Raw genomic sequence first — 20338 nt, forward strand, 5'->3', positions numbered from 1 at the left:
TGGGCAGCAATGGGCACAACACACAAGCCTACATTTTTTTTCTCCTCTCTAGACCTTTCTGGTGGTTGCCTGTGTTGTGCTGAATCAGAGTTTTACCCCCACATTTCAAAACGTAGGAAAACCTCTTGGAGGGTATTCTCCCCATTTACAGATGTCACAGTACTTTCTAAAAATGGTTCTGACTTGGTATCTACCCAATAAAATATGACACAGCATTGATGTATAACAAGTTTCTAGCATTCAGGATTACTGTTGGTTTTAATAGTGTAATAGGCCTTATTTTTCTCCTTTAAATTTGTTAGCATCATGAATAAAGGGAGTCATGTTCAGCATCCCTCTCATCTAGTTTAAACTCAGCTAAATGAGAAAGTTTGGTGGTCATCCCATGAGCCAACTGTACAGCTTCATCCATTAGCTGGCCTTTCTCTTTTCTTAATTGGACTATAGGTGTTCAGACTTGTATACTTTTGAATCTGTAGGTTATGATTGTAGTGCTTAGTCTTTATGCTGCATCAGAATCACCTGGAGGGCTTGTTAAGACATGTGCTGCTGGGCCCCACCCCCAAAGTTTCTGATTCAGTAGGGGAGAGAGGCCTGGAGTATTGGCATTTTTCGCAAGTTTCCAGGGGATGCTGATGCTGCAAGGACCACACTTTGAGACTCACTGATTTCTGACATACCCTCCTCACTGGTCCAAGCATGTTTGTTTGTTCAGTTAGTAGTAGCATAAGGATCCAGGGCTTCCCTGGTGGCTCAGACAGTGAAGAATTTACCTGCAATGCAGGAGATGTGGGTTGAATCCCTCAACTGGAAAGATCCCCTGGAGAAGGAAATGAACCTGCTCCAGTATTCTTCCCTGGAGAATTCCATGGATAGAGGAGCCTGGTGGGGTTGCAAAGGGTCGGACACTACTGAGCAACTAACACTTCCACTTTCCAGGGAGCTCACACTGAAGATAAAAATTAGGTCCTTGACAATATAAGAATTAAGACATTTAAAATAGTATATCTATGTGGTTCTTTCCTACCTCATCCTGCAGTCTCTTTACTGATTCTAAATTCTATATTCATCATTTTCTCACTTTCTATAAGATTGTTTTGTAGATATTCTTATTAGAGTGTGGAAGTTCCCATCTATTCCTAACATACTGAAGCTTTTAATGATGTGTTTATGTTGAATTTTATCAAATGTTTTATCTGCATTTATTGAGATAATTATACAGTTTTTCTTTTAAAAAATTACTATTCTAATAAGGAACATTTATAGCTTTTTATAAATGTTAATTTGTGCTCACATACTTAGTACTTCCCTGAAGTACTTCCCTTAGTACTTCACATACTTAGCCATATTTGGGCTTCCCTGGTGGCTTAGCTGGTAAAGGATCCACCTACAATGCGGGAGACCTAGGTTTGATCCCTGGGTTGGAAAGATCCCCTGGAGAAGGGAAAGACTACTCACTCCAGTTTTCTGGCCTGGAGAATTGCCTGGACTGTATAGTCCATGGACTTGCAAAGAGTTGGACATGACTGGGTTACTTTCACTTAGTATGAGCATAACATGGTCAGAGTGTATTATTTTTATTACATTGTTGGATTTGATACACTGATATTTTGCTCAGAATTTTTATTGTATATTCATGAGGGAAATGGCTTTATTTTTCTTACTCAGAAAGAAGAACTATATGACTGTATGTGACACTGGTCTTAGAGTTATACACATCTTCTGAAATGGACTGGAGAGTATTCCTTCTTCCTTCCTTTGGAAAGAGTTTAAATAAGTTTAAGATGATCTGTTTCTTCAGTTTGGTACCTATTCGTATAAAATTATCTGAGACAGATGTTTTCTTCATGGGAAAAATTCTTAAACACTCCTTCAGTTTTCTTACAACTTACAGAACTTTGTGCATCGTATTGGTAAATTATATTTTCTTTACAAATTCTATTTCACCTAACCTTTCAGTATTTTTGCATATGGTTGTTGATAGTATTACTTTAAAATCTTTTTTAGTGTTTATCTATAATCATGCCCATTCTTTTCATTCATCAAGTTATTTATTTGTCCTTTAACTCTTTTTCCGTAATCAACTTTACTGAGGGGTTGTTTATTTTCTTGGTATTTTCTTCAAACATTGAACTTTTGATTTTGTTGATTTTCTCTGTTGTGTATATATTTTCAGTTTCATTAGTTCCCACTCATATTTATTTTATCTTTCTTTAGACTTTCTTTGGTTCTGTTTTGTGGTTCTTTTCCTAACTTAAAATAGAAACATAGCTCATTAATTTTCAGGTACTCATCAGTTTCGTTTAATATTTAAAGCTAACCATTTTCCTTCAAAACACTGATTTTGGTACTTTCCATTAGTTTTGGTATATAGTTTGACATTATTGTTAATATCTTTTTAAAAAAACATTCATTATGATTTTTGAACCTGTGAGTATTTAACAATGTGTTTTAAAATTTCCAAACATGCAGGAATTGTGCTCAATTGCTCTGTGGTCAGAGATCCTAGCCTGTATGATACCTATTCTTTGAAATTTAGTGAGACTTGCTTTGTGAACTAGTATAATGATTTTACGTATAAAATAATCTGAGTCCACCTTCAAATAATATGTCATGTGGTCACCGTATAGCAGATTATTCTAATTCCTCCGTACCATCCCTGTGACGTTGCTGTCATTTATTTCACTGATTCCTATGCTATAATCACCCAGTACATTTTTACTCTTACAGTTTTAGCAGTTATCCTTTAGAGCAATTAAAAATAAAACATTTTATTTTACCTTTATTTATTCCACCTCTTCCACTCTTCCTTTTTTTAAAAAAAAAAAAAAGTTATTTATTTATTTATTTATTTATGGTGGCGCTGGGTCTTTGTTGACGTGCTCAGCTTTCCCCAGTGGCGGAGAACAGGGAACACTCTCTAGTTGCAGTGTGTGGGCTTCTGGTTGTGGTGACTTCTCTTGCTGTGGAGCACAGGCTCGAGGGCTCACAGCCTCAGTAGCTGTGCTCCCAGGCTCTGGAGCACAGGGGCTTACTCCATGGCATGTGGAATCTTCCCAGACCAGGGATCGAACCCTTGTCTCCTGCATTGGCAGGAGGCTTCTTTACCAATGGGCCGCCTGGGAAACCTCACTCTTCCTTTCTTAAATAGATCCAAGTTTCTGACCTATGTTATTTTATCTCCTTCCTAAAGAACTTGTTTCACTATTTATTACAGGGCAGGTCTACTGGGAGTGAACTCCCTCGGTTTTATCTGGAAGTCTTTACTCCTCCTTTACTTTTTATTGAGATATAATTCATGTACCATAAACTTAACCTTATAAAGTATACAATTCATTTATTTTTAGCATACTTAAAGATTGTTCTCCCACTTACCTGTGGTAATAGGATGATAGGCAGTTTCTGAAATTATGAGAGAAAAGCATTCAGTATGGTAATGTATTGGAGAAGGAAATGGCAACCCACTCCAGTGTTCTTGTCTGGAGAATCCCAGGGACGGGGGAGCCTGGTGGGCTGCTGTCTATGGGGTCGCACAGAATTGGACACGACTGAAGTGACTTAGCAGCATGGTAATGTAATTCTTTGAAAGCAAAGTTATAAAACAGTAATAAAACTTATGTTAATTTCATATTAAATGTCACTCACCTTGTGTCTGTGTTAAGATAGGCTATCCATTCCAAGACAGTCTTTTTTTTTTTTCATTAAAGTACAGTTGATTTACATTGTTAGTTTCAGGTATACAATACAGTGATTCAGTAGGTTGTCTTTTCATCTTGTTGATGGTTTCCTGTGCAAAAGCTCAAGTTTAATTAGGTCCTGTTTGTTTATTTTTGCTTTTGGTTCTTTTGCCTTAGGAGTTGTGACTGTTGTTTAGTTACTAAGTCATGTCCAACTCTTTTGTGAACCCATGGACTGTAGTCCACCAGGTTCCTCTGTCCGTGAGATTTCCCAGGCAAGAATATTGGAGTGGGCTGCCATTTCCTTCTCTAGGGGATCTTCCCAACCCAAGGATTAAACCTGTGTCTCCTGCACTGGCAGGTGGATTCTTTACCATTGAGCCACGTGGGAAGCCCTTGGCTTAGGAGACAGATCCATAAAAGACATGGCTACAATTTATGTCAAAGAGTGTTCTGCTTATGTTCTTTACTAGGAATTTTATGGTCTCCAGTCTTAGATGGAGGTCTTTAATCCATTTATTTTTGTATATGATGTGAGCAAAGTTTCTAGTATTATCCTTTTTAAAAATTATTTATTAATTTTTTGGTTGGACTGGATCTTCATTGTTGTGCATGGGCTTTCTCCAGTTGCAATGAACAGGGGCTACTCTTTTTTGCAGTGCACAGACTTCTCATTGCAGTGGCATCTCTTGTACAGCACAAGCTCTAGGCACACAGCCTTCAGTGACTGTGACACAGGGGCTCATTAGTTGTGGCTCACAGGTCCTAGAGTGCATGAGCTCAGTAGTAGTGGTGTATGGGCTTAGTTGCCTGCAGCATGTGGAATTTTCCTGGACCAGTGATCAAACCTGTGTCTCTTACACTGGCAGGCAGATTCCTATCGACTGTACCACCAGGGAAGTCCTCTAATATTATCCTTTTACATGTTAGTGTCCAGTTTTTGCAGCGCCACTTACTGAAGAGATTGTCATATCTCTATTGTATATTCTTGTGTCTTTCGTCAAAGATTAATTGAAAATAAGTGCATGGGTTTATTTCTGAGCTCTTTATTCTGTTCTGTTGATCTATGTGTGTCTCTTCATGGCAGTATCATACTGTCTTGATTACTATAGCTTTGTAGTATAGTCTGAAGCCAGGGAGCATGTTAATTCCAGATTTATCCTTTTTTCTTAAGATTGCATTAGTAATTTGGGGTCTTTTGTGATTCATATGAATTTTGGGGTTGTTTCTTTTGGTTCTGTTGAAAATGTCTTGGATATTTTGATAGGGATTACATTAAATATGCAGATGGCTTTGGGTAGTATGGACATTTTAACTATTAATTCTTCCAATCCAAGAACACAGGTTATATTTCCATTTCTTTGTATCATTTTCAGATTTCTTCATCAGTGTTTTATAGTTTCAGAGTATAGGTATTTGACCTCAGTGGTAAGTTTATTCTTTGGGTATTTTATTCTTTTTGGTGTGTTTTCAAATGGGACCATTTCTTTATTTTCTCTTTATGATATTTCATTATTAGTATATAGAAAAGCAACAGATTTCTGTATATTACTCTTGTATCTTACAACTTTAGTGAATTAATTCATTGGTTCTAATAGTTTCTTTTGTGGAAACTTTAGGTTTTCTATATATGGTATCATATCATTTGCAAATAGTGGCAGTTTTACTTCTTCTGTTCCAGTTTGGATGGATTTTTTCCTTGTCTGATTGCTGTGATGAGAACTTCCAATACTATATTAAATAGAAGTGGCAACAGTGGGTATTCTTATCTTGTTTCTGATTTTGGAGAAAAAACTTTCAGTTTTTCACCATAGAGTATGTTAGTCCTTGTGGGTTTGTGATAAATGACTTTTATTATATTGAGATATGTTCCCTCTGTATCCACATTACTGAGAGTTTTTTATCATGAATGGATGTTGAATTTTATCATGAATGGATGTTGAGTTTTGTCAAATGCTTTTTCTGTGTCTGTTGAAATGAATATATGATTGTTGCCTTTCCTTTTGTTAATGTGGTGTATCATATTGATTGGTGAATACTGAACCATCTTTGCATCACCTCAAACAAATCCCATTTGATCATGGTGTGTGATCCTTTTTATTATTGTTGATTGGGTTTGCTGATATTTTGTTGAGGATTTTTGTATCTATATTCATTAAATTTATTGGCTTGTAATTTCCTTTTTTTTCAGTCTGGTTTTGATATCAGGGTAATGGTAGCTTGAGAATGATTTTGAAAATGTTCCATCCTCATCTATATTTTGGAAAAGTTTGAGAAAGTTACCTTGGTAGAATTCCCTTGTGAAGCCGTCTCATTCTGAACTTTTGTTTCCTGGGAATTTTATTGTTTTTATTTTGTTCATTTGGTTTTGATGGGGTTTTTTTGTTTGTTTTTACAAATTCAAGTCACTAGTAGTGATCTATCTGTTCAGATTATCTGTTTCTTCCTGATTCAGTCTTGGAAAGTTATATGTTTCTAGACTTTTGTCCATTTCTTTAGACTGTCCAATTTGTCATATAACTATTCACATTATTTTCAAATTTTTGTTTGTTTTTAGCTGTGCCGAGTCCTGATTGCTGTGCCAGCTTCCTCTTGTTGCAGAGAGCAGGGGCTGCTCTCTAGTTGCAGTGCACGGCTCCTCATTGCAGTGGCTTTTCATGTTGTGGAGCGCGGGCTCTAGGGTGCACGGACTTCAGGAGTTGTGGCATGTAGGCTCAGTAACTGTTGTAGCTTCCAGACTCTAGGGCACAGGCTCAGTGGTTGTTGCATACAGGCTTAGTTATTCCACGGCATGTGGGATCTTCCCAGATCAGGGGTTGAACCTGTGTCTTCTGAATTGCCATGTAGATTCGTTACCACTGAGCCACCAGGGAAGCCCAGTATTTTCTTATTTTTGTGTCTTTGTGACATCTGTTGTTATTTTTCCTCTTTCATTTCTCTTTGTGTTGATTTGGGTCCTCTCTCTCTTCCTCTTGATGAGCCTGGCTAAAGGTTTGTCAGTTGTGTTTATCTTTTCAAAAACCAGTCCTTGGTTGTTGTTTTTAATTGTTTATTTGGTCTCTATTTATTTCCTAATGTTTATTATTTCCTTCCTTATGCTGACTTAGGGCTTTATTTGGTTTTCTTTTTCTAATTACTTTTGATGGAAGGTTAGGTTGTTCATTTTAGATTTTTGTTTCTTTGTTTGTTTCTTGAGGTGGGCCTGTATCATTATAAACTTTCTTGTTAGGACTGCTTTTGCTGAATTCCATCAGTTCTGAAAAGTTGTGTGTCCGTTTTCATTTGTCTTGGGGTGTTTCATCTTTGACATCCTTGTTGACCTATTCTTTTTTTCAGTAACACATATTTTAGTCTCCATGTGTTTGTGCTCCCCCCTCCTTTTGTTTTGCTATAACTGATTTTTAGTTTCATAGGTTTATGGTCAAAAAATTTTCTATTCTCTTAAATTTACTGGGGACTTGTTTTGTGGCCTAACATGTGATCCATACTGGAGAATGTTCCCTGTGCATTAGAAAACAAAGTATATTCTGCTGTTTTTGAATAGAGCATCCTTCAGTTCAGTTCAGTTGCTCAGTCGTGTCTGACTCTTTGCGACCCCATGAATCACAGCACATCAGGCCTCCCTGTCCATCACCAACTCCCAGAGTTCACTCAGACTCACATGCATCAAGTCAGTGATGCCATCCAGCCATCTCATCCTCTGTCGTCCCCTTCTCCACCTGGACCCAGTATCACAGTCTTTTCCAATGAGTCAACTCTTCGCATAAGGTTCTTAGATATCTATTAAGTCTAACTGGTTAATTGTATCATTTGAAATTGCTATTTAGTTATTGATATTCTGTCTGGGTGATCTATCCATTGATATAAGTCAGGTGTAAGCCCCTACTATTATTATATTATTATCAATTTCTCCCTTTATGTCTATTAATGTTTAATTTAAATATTTATATTTAGTTGTTCCTTTAATGGGTACATATATGTTAATGAGTGTAATTTCTTCTTTATTGATCTTTTTTCTTTATAAAAAGCTCTTCATCTCTTGATAGACTTTTTAAAAAAACCTATTTTATCTGATATGAGCATTGCTACCCCTGCTTTCTTATTTCTATTTGAATGAAGTATCTTTTTCCACCACTCACTTTCAATCTGTATGTGTCTTTAGCTATGAAGTGAATCTCTTCTAAGTAGCATGTAGATGGGTCTTATTTTTAATCTTCTAAGTAGTATATAGATGGGCCTTATTTTTAATCCACATCTTTTGTTTGGACCCTTTATTCCATTGATATTTAAAGTAATTATTGGTAGGTATATATTTATTACTATTTTATTACTTGTTTTCCGGTTGTTTCTGTAGTTCTCCGTTCATTCTCCTTTTTGCTTCTTCTCTTGCAGTTTGATGATTTCCTTTAGTAGAATGCTTATGTTCCTTTCCTCTCCATTTTTGTATATCTATTGTAAGTTTTTGATTTGTGGTTACCATGGGATTCATACATGTTGATCTATAACTAAATCTGCTTCTTTCAAACCGGTAGTGACAAGTTCAGATACATTCTAAAAGATCTACCTTTTTCACTCCTTCCTCACATTTTGTGTTTTAATATCCTATTTTATGTCCTCATGTTTATACCTTCTTTGTGTGTCGTAGTTACAGTTACTTTTACAGTTGTTATCTTTTAACCTTGGTCCTTGCTTATTCAAGTGGCTGAAACTTAGCCCTTACTATTTGCCTTTCTTAGTGGGATTTTTCCTTGACTATAGTTTCTAAATTCTTGTCATAGGGTTTTTTAATTGAGAGAAGACCCCTTAACATTTCTTTTAGTGTAAGTCTAGTACTGAACTTCTTTAGTTTTTGTTTGTCTGAGAAATTCTTTGTCTTTCCTTCAATTCTAAATGATAATCTTGCTAGATGACAGATTTTTCTCTTTGGACACATTATGAATATATTATGGCCCTCCCTTCTGATTTGCAGAGTTTCTGCTGAAAAATCAGCTGACAGCTTTATGGGGGTTCCCTTGTATATGACTCTTTGTTTTTCTCTTGCTCCTTTCAGAATCCCGAGTTTAACCATTGCCATTTTAAGTATGTCTTAGTGTGGGTCTGTTTGGGTTCATCTTGTATGGGACACTATGTGCTTCCTGTACCTGAATATATTTCCATCATCAAGTTTGGAAAGTTTTCAGTCATACTTTTAACAAATATACTTTGACCCCTTTTTCTCTCTTTTCTTCTGCAACCCTTATAACATAAATGTTGATATCTTTGATGTTGTCCCATAGATCCATTAAACTATTCTCATTTTTTTTGTTTTCCTTTTCCTGTTCTGATTAAATGACTTCTGTTATTCTATCTTCCAGATCACTTATGTCTCTTCTTTATCACCAGTAACCTATTCATGCCTTCTAATGTGTTTTCTTTATTTCAGTTATTGTATTCTTTGTTCTGACTAGTCCTTTTTTATATTTTTTAGTTCTTGTTAAAATTCTCATGATGTTCATCTATCCTTTTTCCTAATTCAATTAGCGCACTTATTACTGATGCTTCAAATTCTTTATCTGGTAAATTGTTTATTTCTGTTTAATTAGTTGTTTTTTTCAGGTTTTTTAAAAAATGTCTATATTTATTTAGTTGGCTGTGCTGGGTCTTAGTTGCACTGTGTGGGATCTTTAGTCATGGCACACTGACTCTTAGTTGCAGCGTGTGGGATCTAATTCCTAACAAGGGATCAAACTCGGGCTGCTGCGTTGGGAACATGGAGCCTTAGCCACTGGACCACCAAGGAAGGCTCTTTCAGGGGTTTTGACTTACTTTCAATTAAGACACATTCCTCTGTCTTCTCATTTTGGTTTTCTTTCTGCTTCTATGGAATTAGATGAAACAGTTACCTATTGTGGTCTTGAAGGGGTGTCCTTATGTGGGAGCATCCCTAACAGCCTGTCTGTACCCAATGGCTTTGGTGGGAGAGTTGGGTTTGACATGAACTCAAGCGATGTTTTCTCAGGGCATGTTGGCATCTATCCCTTGGTAGGAGGTGAGGCTAGAGGTGGAGGTGCTAGGGCTGAAGCCAGTTGTAAGACAAAGTTTCCCTTCTGCTTGGTGGCCATACTGCCCTGTTGAGGGTTAACTCCTATACCATGTTGTAGCAGAAGCCCTGAGGATCGGGTCAAAGCTGGCTTCATTCCTTCCAAGTGTACACTCTCCCCCTTCTCAGCTCTGACATGCTTGCCCCAGATGAAAACAATGCTGAAGCAAGGGGGGTGGCGGGGGTAGTTGGCATGGATTAAAGTGCAAACCTTGGCACAGGCCATAGTGGCCCCACTAGGACCAGAGATCTGGACTATCCCTGCTGCCCTGCCTCTGTAAGCACCAGAGATGGCTGTCCCCCCACCGTGTTCAGATGCTGCTTTATGTTGAACCACTTCTGTATCTCACAGCCAAGTTCCCAAGAGGGCTGGAGTGTTCTCTTGGCTCAGGCTGGTCTGCATGCCAAGGCATTCATGAGAAACCAACCAGCCACCCATGCGATTTTCAGCCCACCCTCTTTGTTCTGCTTTATGAGCAATCAAGCATGCATGTGCTCTTTACAAGCAGAGTCCAGGCTTCCTACAGTCCTCCTGTTACTCCCACTGGCTCTCTAACCAGCCAAGGAGACTTGTCATCCCTGTGTCAGACCCCAGGGCTGGGATGCCCAATATGTGACTCAAACTGCTCACTCTCTTGGGAAGATCTCTGCCTGTGTTAACCTCCTCCTCTTCTGAATCCCCTGGGAAATCTTGCCTTAATCACTTCTCTTTTCTTTCTGCCCAATTCAGTATAGGTCTTACAGCTGTGTTTGTGCAAGAGTCCGTGAGTCTCCAGGTAGTTTTCACTGAGAATTGTTCCACATGTGTATTTGTAGAACAGTTTTTGGAAAAATGAAATATATTTTTGATATACTCAGTGGAGGAAGTGAGTTCTGTGTCCCACTCCACCATCTTGATCTCTTTCTTCGGACAAATTAGACTTTAAAACAGACTCTCCAGTGAGTCTGCTGTTGTCCAGCAGTGCCCTCTGCATTGCTAGCTCCCACACAGCAGTCAGATCTCTGTAGTATATGACTGGTGATTCTTTCCTTCTTGAAACTTTTTTCAATTGAAATCTGTAGCACAGCTTCCTTGTTTGGCCTTATTTCACTGAATTTAATACAAGTCTTGGGCACGATGCTCCATATGATAAATACTTAGGTGATCATGATGACATGAAAATGTATAGTTATTCGATTTTTACACAGAGACAGTTGCACGTGTGCATAACAGATAAATTTATTAACTGTATGGCATGGTGATTATTTACCGTTCATTAGATGGAAGTGGATCACAATAAAGGTCTTCATCTTTGTGGTCTCCGTGTTGAATAGACTGAGGATGAGGAAGATGAGAGGTTGGTCTTGCTGTCTCAGAGGAGGCAGAGATGGAAGAGATAGAGGAGGTGGAAGGGGAGGCCAGAGAGGTAGGCACACCCAGTGTAACTTTACAGAAATACATTTAATTGCTGTCTGACTTTTTTGGTTTTTCATTTCTCCAAAAATGTTTCTATACGGTACCAATCCTTCTTTCATCATTTGCTTTTTGTTTCAGTGCCATAGCACTGAACATAGAAGGGTCTGTGTCTTACATGAAGTCTCGTGCAGCCTTGAGTAATCAAAATTGCTCTCCCTGGTCATCCATCAGTTGTTTCCTGTCGCTGGTTCTTCTACACGCTCTTCCTCACTGTGTGGCCCTCATTTGGAAGCAGTCCCCTCCATCAGGTCATCTTCTGTTCATTCCTCTGGTGTGGTATCCTTCTGTTGTTGTTCAGTCACTAAGTTGTGTCTGACTCTGCGACCCCCATGAACTGCAGTCTGTGAGGCTCCCCTGTCCTTCACTGTCTTCCCAAGTTTGCTCAAACTCATGTCCATTGAGTCAGTGATGCCATCCAACCATCTCATCCTCGTCACCTCCTTCTCCACTTAGTCTTTCCCAGCATCAGGGTCTTTTCCAGTAAGTCAGCTCTTCACATCAGGTGGCCTAAGTATTGGAGCTTCAGCTTCAGCACCAGCCCTTCCAATGAATATTCAGGGTTGATTTCCTTTAGGTTCCTGGTTTGATCCACTTGCTGTCCAGGAGACTCTCAAGCCTTCTCTAGCACCACAGTTCAAAAGCACCAATTCTTTGGCACTCAGATCCATGTCTTGAAACCCTTCACCCCCACCACCACCTGTTTAGCCAACTCCAGAATCTCTTTCGTGATTTCCTTGAATGGCTTTGTCATAAATCCTGTGAAGTCATGCATAAAATCTGAACACAGTTTTCTCCAGCAGGAATTCATTGTTTGGGGCTTATTGACTTTTACAACTTTTTCTGTAACAGTGATGGCATCTTCAATGGCAGACTTGCATGGTGTCTGCATTAATAATCCTTTAATAAATAATCCTTTCCATAAAGTACCATGTGTAACAAGCCTTAAAGGTCCTTATGGCCCACTGATCTAGAGGCTGAATTACAGCCATGGTGTTCAGGGGCAAGTAGATCACTTTGATGCCTTTGTTGTTGAACTCATGGGATTCTGAATGGCCAGGTATGACCTAAATCAAATCCCTAATGATTATACAGTGGAAATAACAAATAGACTCAAGGGATTATATCTGATAGAGTCCCTGAAGAACTGTGGATGGAGGTTTATAACACTGTATGTGAGGCAGTGATCAAAACCATCCCCAAGAAAAAGAAATGCAAGAAGGCACAGTGGTTGTCTGAGGAGGCCTTACAGATAGCTGAGAAAAGAAGAGATGAGAAAGGAAAAGATATGTCCATCTGAATGAAGATTTCCAAAGAATAGCAAGGAGAGGTAAGAAAGCTTTCTTAACAATGCAAAGATATGGAGGAAAATGATAGAATGGGAAAGACTAGATATCCCTTCAAGAAAATCAGAGATACATTTCATACAATGATGGGCGCAATAAAGGACAGACATGGTAAGGACCAAACAGAAACAGAAGACATTAAGAAGAGGTGTTAAGAATACCCAGAACTGTACCAAAAAAGGTCTTAATGACCCAGATAACCACAATGATGTAGTCACAGACCTAGAGCCAGACATCCTGGAGTGTGAAGTCAAGTGGGCCTTATTAGGAAGTGTTACTACAAACAAAGCTAATGGAGGTGATTGAATTCCAGCTGAGCTATTTCAAATCTTAAAAGATGATGCTATTAAAGCACTGTATCAATATGCCACCAAATTTGGAAAACTTATCAGTGGCCACAGGACTAAACAAGGTCAGTTTTCATTCCAACCCCAAAGAAGGGTAGAGTCAAAGAATGTTTAAACTACCATACAGCTGTGTTCATTTCACATGCTAGCAAAGTAATGCTTAAACTCTTTCAAGCTAGGCTTCAACAGTATGTGAACCAAGAATTTCCAGATGTACAAGCTGCTGGATTTAGAAAAGGCAGAGAAACCAGAGATCAAATTGCCAACATCCATTGGATCACAGAAAAAGCAAGAGAATTCCAGAAAAAAACATCTGTTTCTGCTTTGTTGATTATGCTTAAGGTTTTGACGGTGTGGATCACAACAAACTGTGGAAAATTCTTCAAAAGATGAGAATACCAGACCACCTGACCTGCCTTCCTGAGAAATCTGTATGCAGGTCAACAGTTAGAACTGGACATGGAACAACAGACTAGTTTCAAATTGGGAAAGGAGTACATCAAGGCTGTATATTGTCACCCTGCTTATTTAACTTATATGGAGAGTATATCATGTGAAATGCTGGGCTGGATGGAGCTCAAGCTGGAATCAAGATTGCTGGGAGAAATATCAATAACCTCAGATATGCAGATGACACAACCCTGATGGCACAAAGCAAAGAGGAACTGAAGAGCCTCTTGATGAAAGAAAAAGATGAAGGTGATGAAGGTGAAAGAGGAAAGTATAAATACTGACTTAAAAATCAACATTCAAAATATTAAGATTATGGCTTCTGGTCCCATCACTTTCATGGCAAATAGATGGGGTAAAAATGAAAACAGTACAGACTATTTTCTTGGGCTCCAAAATCACTGCCGATGGTGACTACAGCCATGAAATTAAAAGATGCTTGCTCCTTGGAAGAAAAGCTATGACAATCCAAGACAGCGTATTAAAAAGCAGAGATATAACTTTGCTGACAAATCCTTTGAGGATTTCCCAACCCAAGGATTGAACCCACATCTCTTGCATTGGCAGGCATATTCTTTAGCACTGGTGGCATCTGGTAAGCTCTTTTGAATCATATTAGAGTCTATAGATGTGCCTTTCTTTTCTCCCCAAAAAACTCAGACTTTTGACTCTGTTGAGTCAAAGTATGGTTTTTCCATTGGTCATGTATGGATGTGAGAGTTGAACTATAAAGAAAGCTGAGTGCCAAATAATTGGTGCTTTTGAACTGTGGTGCTGGAGGAGACTCTTGAGAGTCCCTTGGGCTGCAAGGAGATCAAACCAGTTGATTCTAAAGGAAATCAACCCTGAATATTCTTTGGAAGGACTGATGCTGAGGCTGAAGCTCCAATACTTTGGCTACCTGATGTGAAGAACTGACTCATTGGAAAAGACCTTGATGCTGGGAAAGATTGAAGGCAAAGGAGAAGGGGACAACAGAGGATGAGATGGTTGAATGGCATCACTGACTCAATGGACATAAATTTGAGCAAACTCTGGGATATGGTGAAGGACAGGGACGCCTGGTGTCTGTAGTTCATGGGGTTGCAGAGTTGGACATGACTTAGTGACTGAAAAACAATGAACGTCAACAGGGACATTGTCCAATATCTAAAGAACTTTAAGAGGCAGTTCTTTTTTGGCAAGGTACTTCCTGACTTTAGGAACAACACATTAATAAATGGAACCAATCCAGAAACCTGGAACCTGTCCAGGCTTTCTTTTACAGCTAGAAGATTGGCAACTGGTGATTGTGATTTTCCCTTCAAGGCTGGGGTCTTAGCAGCTTTGTAGATAAGGCAGTTCTGATCATAACCTAACTGCATTTGCACAAAACAGAGTTAGCATTTCCTCTCCTGCCTTGAATCCTGGTGCTTACTTCTCCTCCTTACTAAAAAGTATCTTTTGTGGCATTTTCCCCCAGAGCAGGGTACTTTCATCAGCATTAAAAACCTGTTCAGGAAGATATTCTTTCCCCTCCATGATTTTCTTAATGGTGTCTGGGAATCTTCTGCCTTTTGGTCAGCAGAAGCTACTTCTGTTACCTTGGTTTAAGCCAAACCTCTTTAGAAAATTATCAAACCATCCTTTGCTGACATTAAATTCTCCAGCTTTAGATCCTCACCTTCCTTGTACTTAAAGTTCTCATATAATGACTTCAATTTTATTTTAATCATGTGTGTGTGCACGTGCATGCTCAATCATGTCTAACTCTGTGCTACCCATGGAATATAGCCTACCATACTTCTCTGTCCAGGAATTTCCCAGGCAAGAATACTGGAATGGGTTGCCATTTCCTACTCTAGGGGATTTCCCAACCCAGGGATTGAACCCACATCTCTTGCATTGGCAGGCGTATTCTTTACCACTAGTGGCATCTGGTAAGCTCTTTTGAATCATATTAGAGTCTATAGGTGTGCCTTTCTTTTATCCCCCCCAAAGCTCATCAAATTATGCTCTGTCCTTTACTTTTGACTGTGCCGGTCTTTGTTTTGCATTTCTCCAGTTGTAGCCAGTGGGCTACTCTCTGGTTGAAGTGTGCAGGCCTCTCATTGCAGCGGCTTCTCTTGTTGCAGAGCACGGGCTCTAGAGCACATGGGTGTCAGTAGTTGCGGCACGTGGGCTTAGTTGTTCGATGGCAGGTGGAATCTTCTTGGACCAGGGATTGAACCTATAATCCCTGTACTGGCAGGCAGATTCTTAACCCACCGAACCACCAGGGAAGTCCAAGTGTGCCTTTCTTATAGCAATCCTGCATCCACATGAAAGCTTCATTTTCAACATGAGATAAGGTGTTTTGCAAATGGTGCAAGGTTTTCAATCTGCTTGTAACCATGGCTTCTTGAATTTCCTTTTCTTTTTTCACAGTGGTCCTAACACTAGATTCATTTATCCTGAAATGGTGGGGAACTGCGGCTGCAAACCTCCATTTATGGTGAATATAAAGCACTTCACCTTTTTCTTGTTAATATCATGACTTTTCTCTCCTTCTTGGGAGCAAACCCAGCATCACTAGTGGCATTTCATATGGGTCCCATATTGTTATTCAAGGTTTATGGTATTGCACTAAACACAGTGAAAAAATATACAAGAACTGCTAGAGATCACTTGCTACCATGACATGCAGGTTATTGCAGAGACGAATTTCTCCTTCAGATGCTTGGCATCACCTTACATTTTAAGTGGACACTCACAATGCTTGTTGTTCAGTCGCTCAGTCATGTCCGACTCTTTGTGACTCCATAGACTGCAGAACACCAGGTTTCCCTGTCCTTCACCATCTCCTGGAGCTTGCTCAAACTCATGTCCATTGAATTGGTGATGCCATCCAACCATCTTGTCCTCTATCGTCCCCTTCTCCTCTGCCTTCAGTCTTTCCCAACATCAGGGTCTTTTCCAGTGAGTCAGCTCTTCATATCAGGTGACCAAAGTATTGAAGCTTTAGCCTCAGTCTCAGTCCTTCCAGTGAATATTCAGGGTTGATTTCTTTTAGGATTGACTGGCTTGATCTCCTTGCTGTTCCAGGGACTCTTCAAGTGTCTTCTCCAGCACCGCAATTCAAAAGCATCAATTCTTCAGCACTCAGCCTTCTTTATGGTCTGACTCTCACATCCATACTTGACTACTGGAAAAGCCATAGCTGTGACTATATGGACCTTTGAAGGCAAAGTAATGTCTCTGCTTTTTTTTTTTTTTTTTTTAGATGTAGGCTTTCTTTTATTATTATTTTTTTGTTTTATTTTTTATTTTTTATTTTTTTTAATTTTAAAATCTTTAATTCTTACATGCGTTCCCAAACATGACCCTCCCCTCCCACCTCCCTCCCCACAACATCTCTCTGGGTTATCCCCATGCATCAGACCCAAGCATGCTGCACCCTACGTCAGACATGGACTGGCGATTCAATTCTTACATGATAGTATACATGTTAGAATTCCCATTCTCCCAAATCATCCCACCCTCTCCCTCTCACTCTGAGTGCAAAAGTCCGTTATACACCTCTGTGTCTTTTTTCCTGTCTTGCATACAGGGTCGTCATTGCCATCTTCCTAAATTCCATATATATGTGTTAGTATACTGTATTGGTGTTTTTCTTTCTGGCTTACTTCACTCTGTATAATTGGCTCCAGTTTCATCCATCTCATCAGAACTGATTCAAATGAATTCTTTTTAACGGCTGAGTAATACTCCATTGTGTATATGTACCACAGCTTTCTTATCCATTCATCTGTCTCTACTTTTTAATGCCTCTAGGTTTGTCACGACACTTAAGTTCATAGCAAAAGCAACAGGAGTTAGTTATGAATTTATTATAGTAGTATAGTATGTCCTACAGCTTTGTGCAGTTATCATTTAATATTGCATCTTTGTTTACATTTCTCTTGACTTTGAATGGCATCATGTATGGTCTGTAAGTGTCTGTGTGCATAAGTTCAATAAACTTTAACTTTTTATAATAGATTTGTGTGTAGTCTTGGGAAAGATTGAGGGCAGGAGGAGAAGGGGGTAACAGAGGATAAGATGGTTGGATGGCAACAATGACTCAATGCACAAGAGTTTGAGCAATCTCTAGGAGATGGTGAAAGACAGGGAAACCTGGTGTGATGCAGTCCATGGGGTTGCAAAGAGTCAGACATGACTTAGCGACTGAACAACAACAAAGGGATAACACAGAATAATAGCTACAAATATTTTATGCATTCATGACATACCTGACTTTTTCTATATTTCTGGGCTGTGTGGTTCATATGGAAGTTTCTTCAAATTGTCAAAAATCTCCAAAAAATTTTCCAATATATTTATTGAAAAAAAATCTGTATATAAGTGGATCCATGCAGTTCAAACCTATGTCATTCAAGGGTCAACTCTACTTTTAAACCACTGCTGCTTCCTGTTGATCCAGTAGTTTGGGCTATTATAGAGCTGTTATATATATATATTTGCCATCAGATTTATTTTCAAGAAACTCAGAGCCTCCATTACAGCCATGGTAATTGGATGTGGCTCCAAATTTTACTCATAATTAGCATATTTTTTATAAATCTTAACTCTTAACTTAGTGTTTGTTTTGTCACTTATTTATGTTTTTGTGGAAAAATAGTGTAAAAATTATTAAATGATGAAAAAGTAATTAAAGTGTGGTTTTAAAATTTAAAATCACAGAGATCACATTTTTTGATACTTTTAAGCTAAAAACATCCCCCTATGTCTGAAAATGGAACCAATGAACAAAACCTTATGTATAATTCTGTCAGGATTTTTTGATGATCCAAAGTAAAATGTGTGTGTGTATATATATATATATATATATATATATATATATATATATATATATATATATATATATAAAATGCATGTTGGAATAGAAACATTCTTTCACAAGGAACCAGATTTAAAAATCTTGATGTGCTTGGCTTCAAGCCCAAAGTCAAGCTGTCTTCACTTGAAGACAATTGCCAATTAATACTCTTCATTTCCCCCATAACAATAAAATATACTCTATGTTTTAGTCAGACACTGCACAGGACAATTTTCTATTGCCCCAGGCAAGTCATTTAAAACAGCAGATTAGCTTATGTGCAAGAACAGAAGTTGGGGGATTTGCTTGCATACATACATCATAGAACCTTTTAAAAACTCAAAAACATTTTAAAAGTCTCTAAAACGTTTCATTAAAATGGATGCATCCAGAATGTTTCATGTTTGTTTAGTGGTTAACTTACTCATGGAATATCATAGGTGCACCCTGGTTTGTACTTTCTCAAACTGTCCTAGCATGGCTGTAGAGAAGATTGTTTCTGACTGATCTGGTAGTAGGAAAAAATACAAATGTAAGCAATGACACTGATTTTTTTTTTTAAGACTTCACTTTTCAGAGCAATTTTAGATTCACAGCTAAATTAAGAGGAAGGTAGAGATACTTTTTTATTCCCACATATGTATAACCTTCCCCATTATCAATATCCACCACCAGAGCAGTACTCTTGTTACAGTTGATGAACATATATTGACATATCATTGTCAGACACTGGTGTTATTTCAGGCACTGTTGGAAAAGAAGAATAAGGATTTCGAAGCAAAGAAACCTATGCGTTTTCTTCAAAGAAAGCCAGTACCTCAACCTCGACTTCCAACTCCAACCCTGGAGATGAGTTCCAATGTAAGTTTGAGGCTTTTTTAATTTGAAAAGCTAAATTCAGCTTCGCTATTTGTTTGTTCTCCAGATAGTTTGGGTTAAAAACAAACCTAATATAACCATGTTCATTTCCCAAGATCTGAATTACATTTCCTTTATCCTTACATTTAAAATGCACACAGGAAAAAAAAAAGCAAAATGAAATCTAAATCCAGTCCTTTTCAAGAATAAAAACACAAAGAATGAAATCTTCCTAAGAAAAATAGGCATCAGAAGGTAATCCTGATGTATGTCGAACAAGAAGATGGAATGATGATCAGATACTGTAACTGTATTCCCACATGAAGTGGTTGATGATAGCTGGAATTAGCAAGGAATCATCAAGACAGGCCAGCTTCTGGGTTAAGACTGGCCAGAGAGCTCACTCTGACTCCAGGGCTGTGCCTTACCTTCTCAGGGCCCCCACACTCAGTTTAGTCAGCATTTCCAGAGTTGATTAGGGTTTAAAGGACTGACTCAGAAAACTCACAAGAAACTGCTGGAGATGCCACAAATTTGCAAGTTTGTTATTTATAGTCAAAGCTATGGTTTTTCTAGTAGTCATGTACAGATGTGAAAGTTAGACCATAAAGAAGGTTGAGCACTGAAGAATTGATGCTTTTGCACTATGGTGCTGGAAAAGACTCTTGAGAGTCCCTTGGACTGCACAGAGATCAAACCTGTCTGTCCTAAAGGAAATCAACTCTGAATAGTCATTGGAAGGACTGATGCTAAAGTTAAAACTCCAATACTTTGGCCACCTGATGCAAAGAGCGAAGTCACTGGGAAAGACCCTGATGTCGGGAAGATTGCAGCCAAAAGGAGAAGGGGGCAGCAAAGGATGAGATAGTTAGATAGCATCACCAACTCACTGGACATGAGTCTGAGCAAACTTCGGGAGATGGTGAAGGACGGGAGCCTGGCATCCTGCAGTCCCTGGGATTGCAAAGAGTTGACACAACTTAGCAACTGAACAACAACAACATACTTTACCGAGAGAATTATAACTGCCTGGTATATCAGGATGTTGCTCTCGGGAAGTCAGCTTGTTCTCTCCCAACACAGGGACATTCTCACACAAAGCCAAACTGCACATAAGGTTGTGCTTTGCCAGAGTGGGGGAGTTGATGGGAGACCTCACTAGCACCTCCAATGGCTCTGAGATCTCTGGAGGGGTGGGAATGTTCCTGCTGACTGGCCACAATGCACTTCGGACAGCATCCTCTTTTCTAGACTTTGTGCTGACTACTGCCTGTGGTGAACATGTCTTTCA

General features: G+C 38.8%; 1 protein-coding gene across 6 annotated transcripts in view; it reads left to right on the top strand.

The window, feature by feature from the left end:
* CFAP91 (cilia and flagella associated protein 91) overlaps positions 1-20338 on the top strand; it is a 135670-nt gene that overhangs the window by 40811 nt on the left and 74521 nt on the right. For all 6 annotated transcript variants that reach the window (XR_011249402.1, XM_069554750.1, XM_069554755.1 and 3 more), the window contains one exon: positions 18934-19050. Coding sequence is in view for 5 of the 6 variants with exons in the window: in XM_069554750.1 (XP_069410851.1) it covers positions 18934-19050 (117 nt within the window). In the remaining variant the exon portion in view is untranslated. The remainder of the gene's footprint in view (positions 1-18933; positions 19051-20338) is intronic.

The sequence above is a fragment of the Ovis canadensis genome, chromosome 1, assembly GCF_042477335.2.
Source record: "Ovis canadensis isolate MfBH-ARS-UI-01 breed Bighorn chromosome 1, ARS-UI_OviCan_v2, whole genome shotgun sequence".
Classification (NCBI taxonomy): Eukaryota; Metazoa; Chordata; class Mammalia; order Artiodactyla; family Bovidae; genus Ovis; species Ovis canadensis.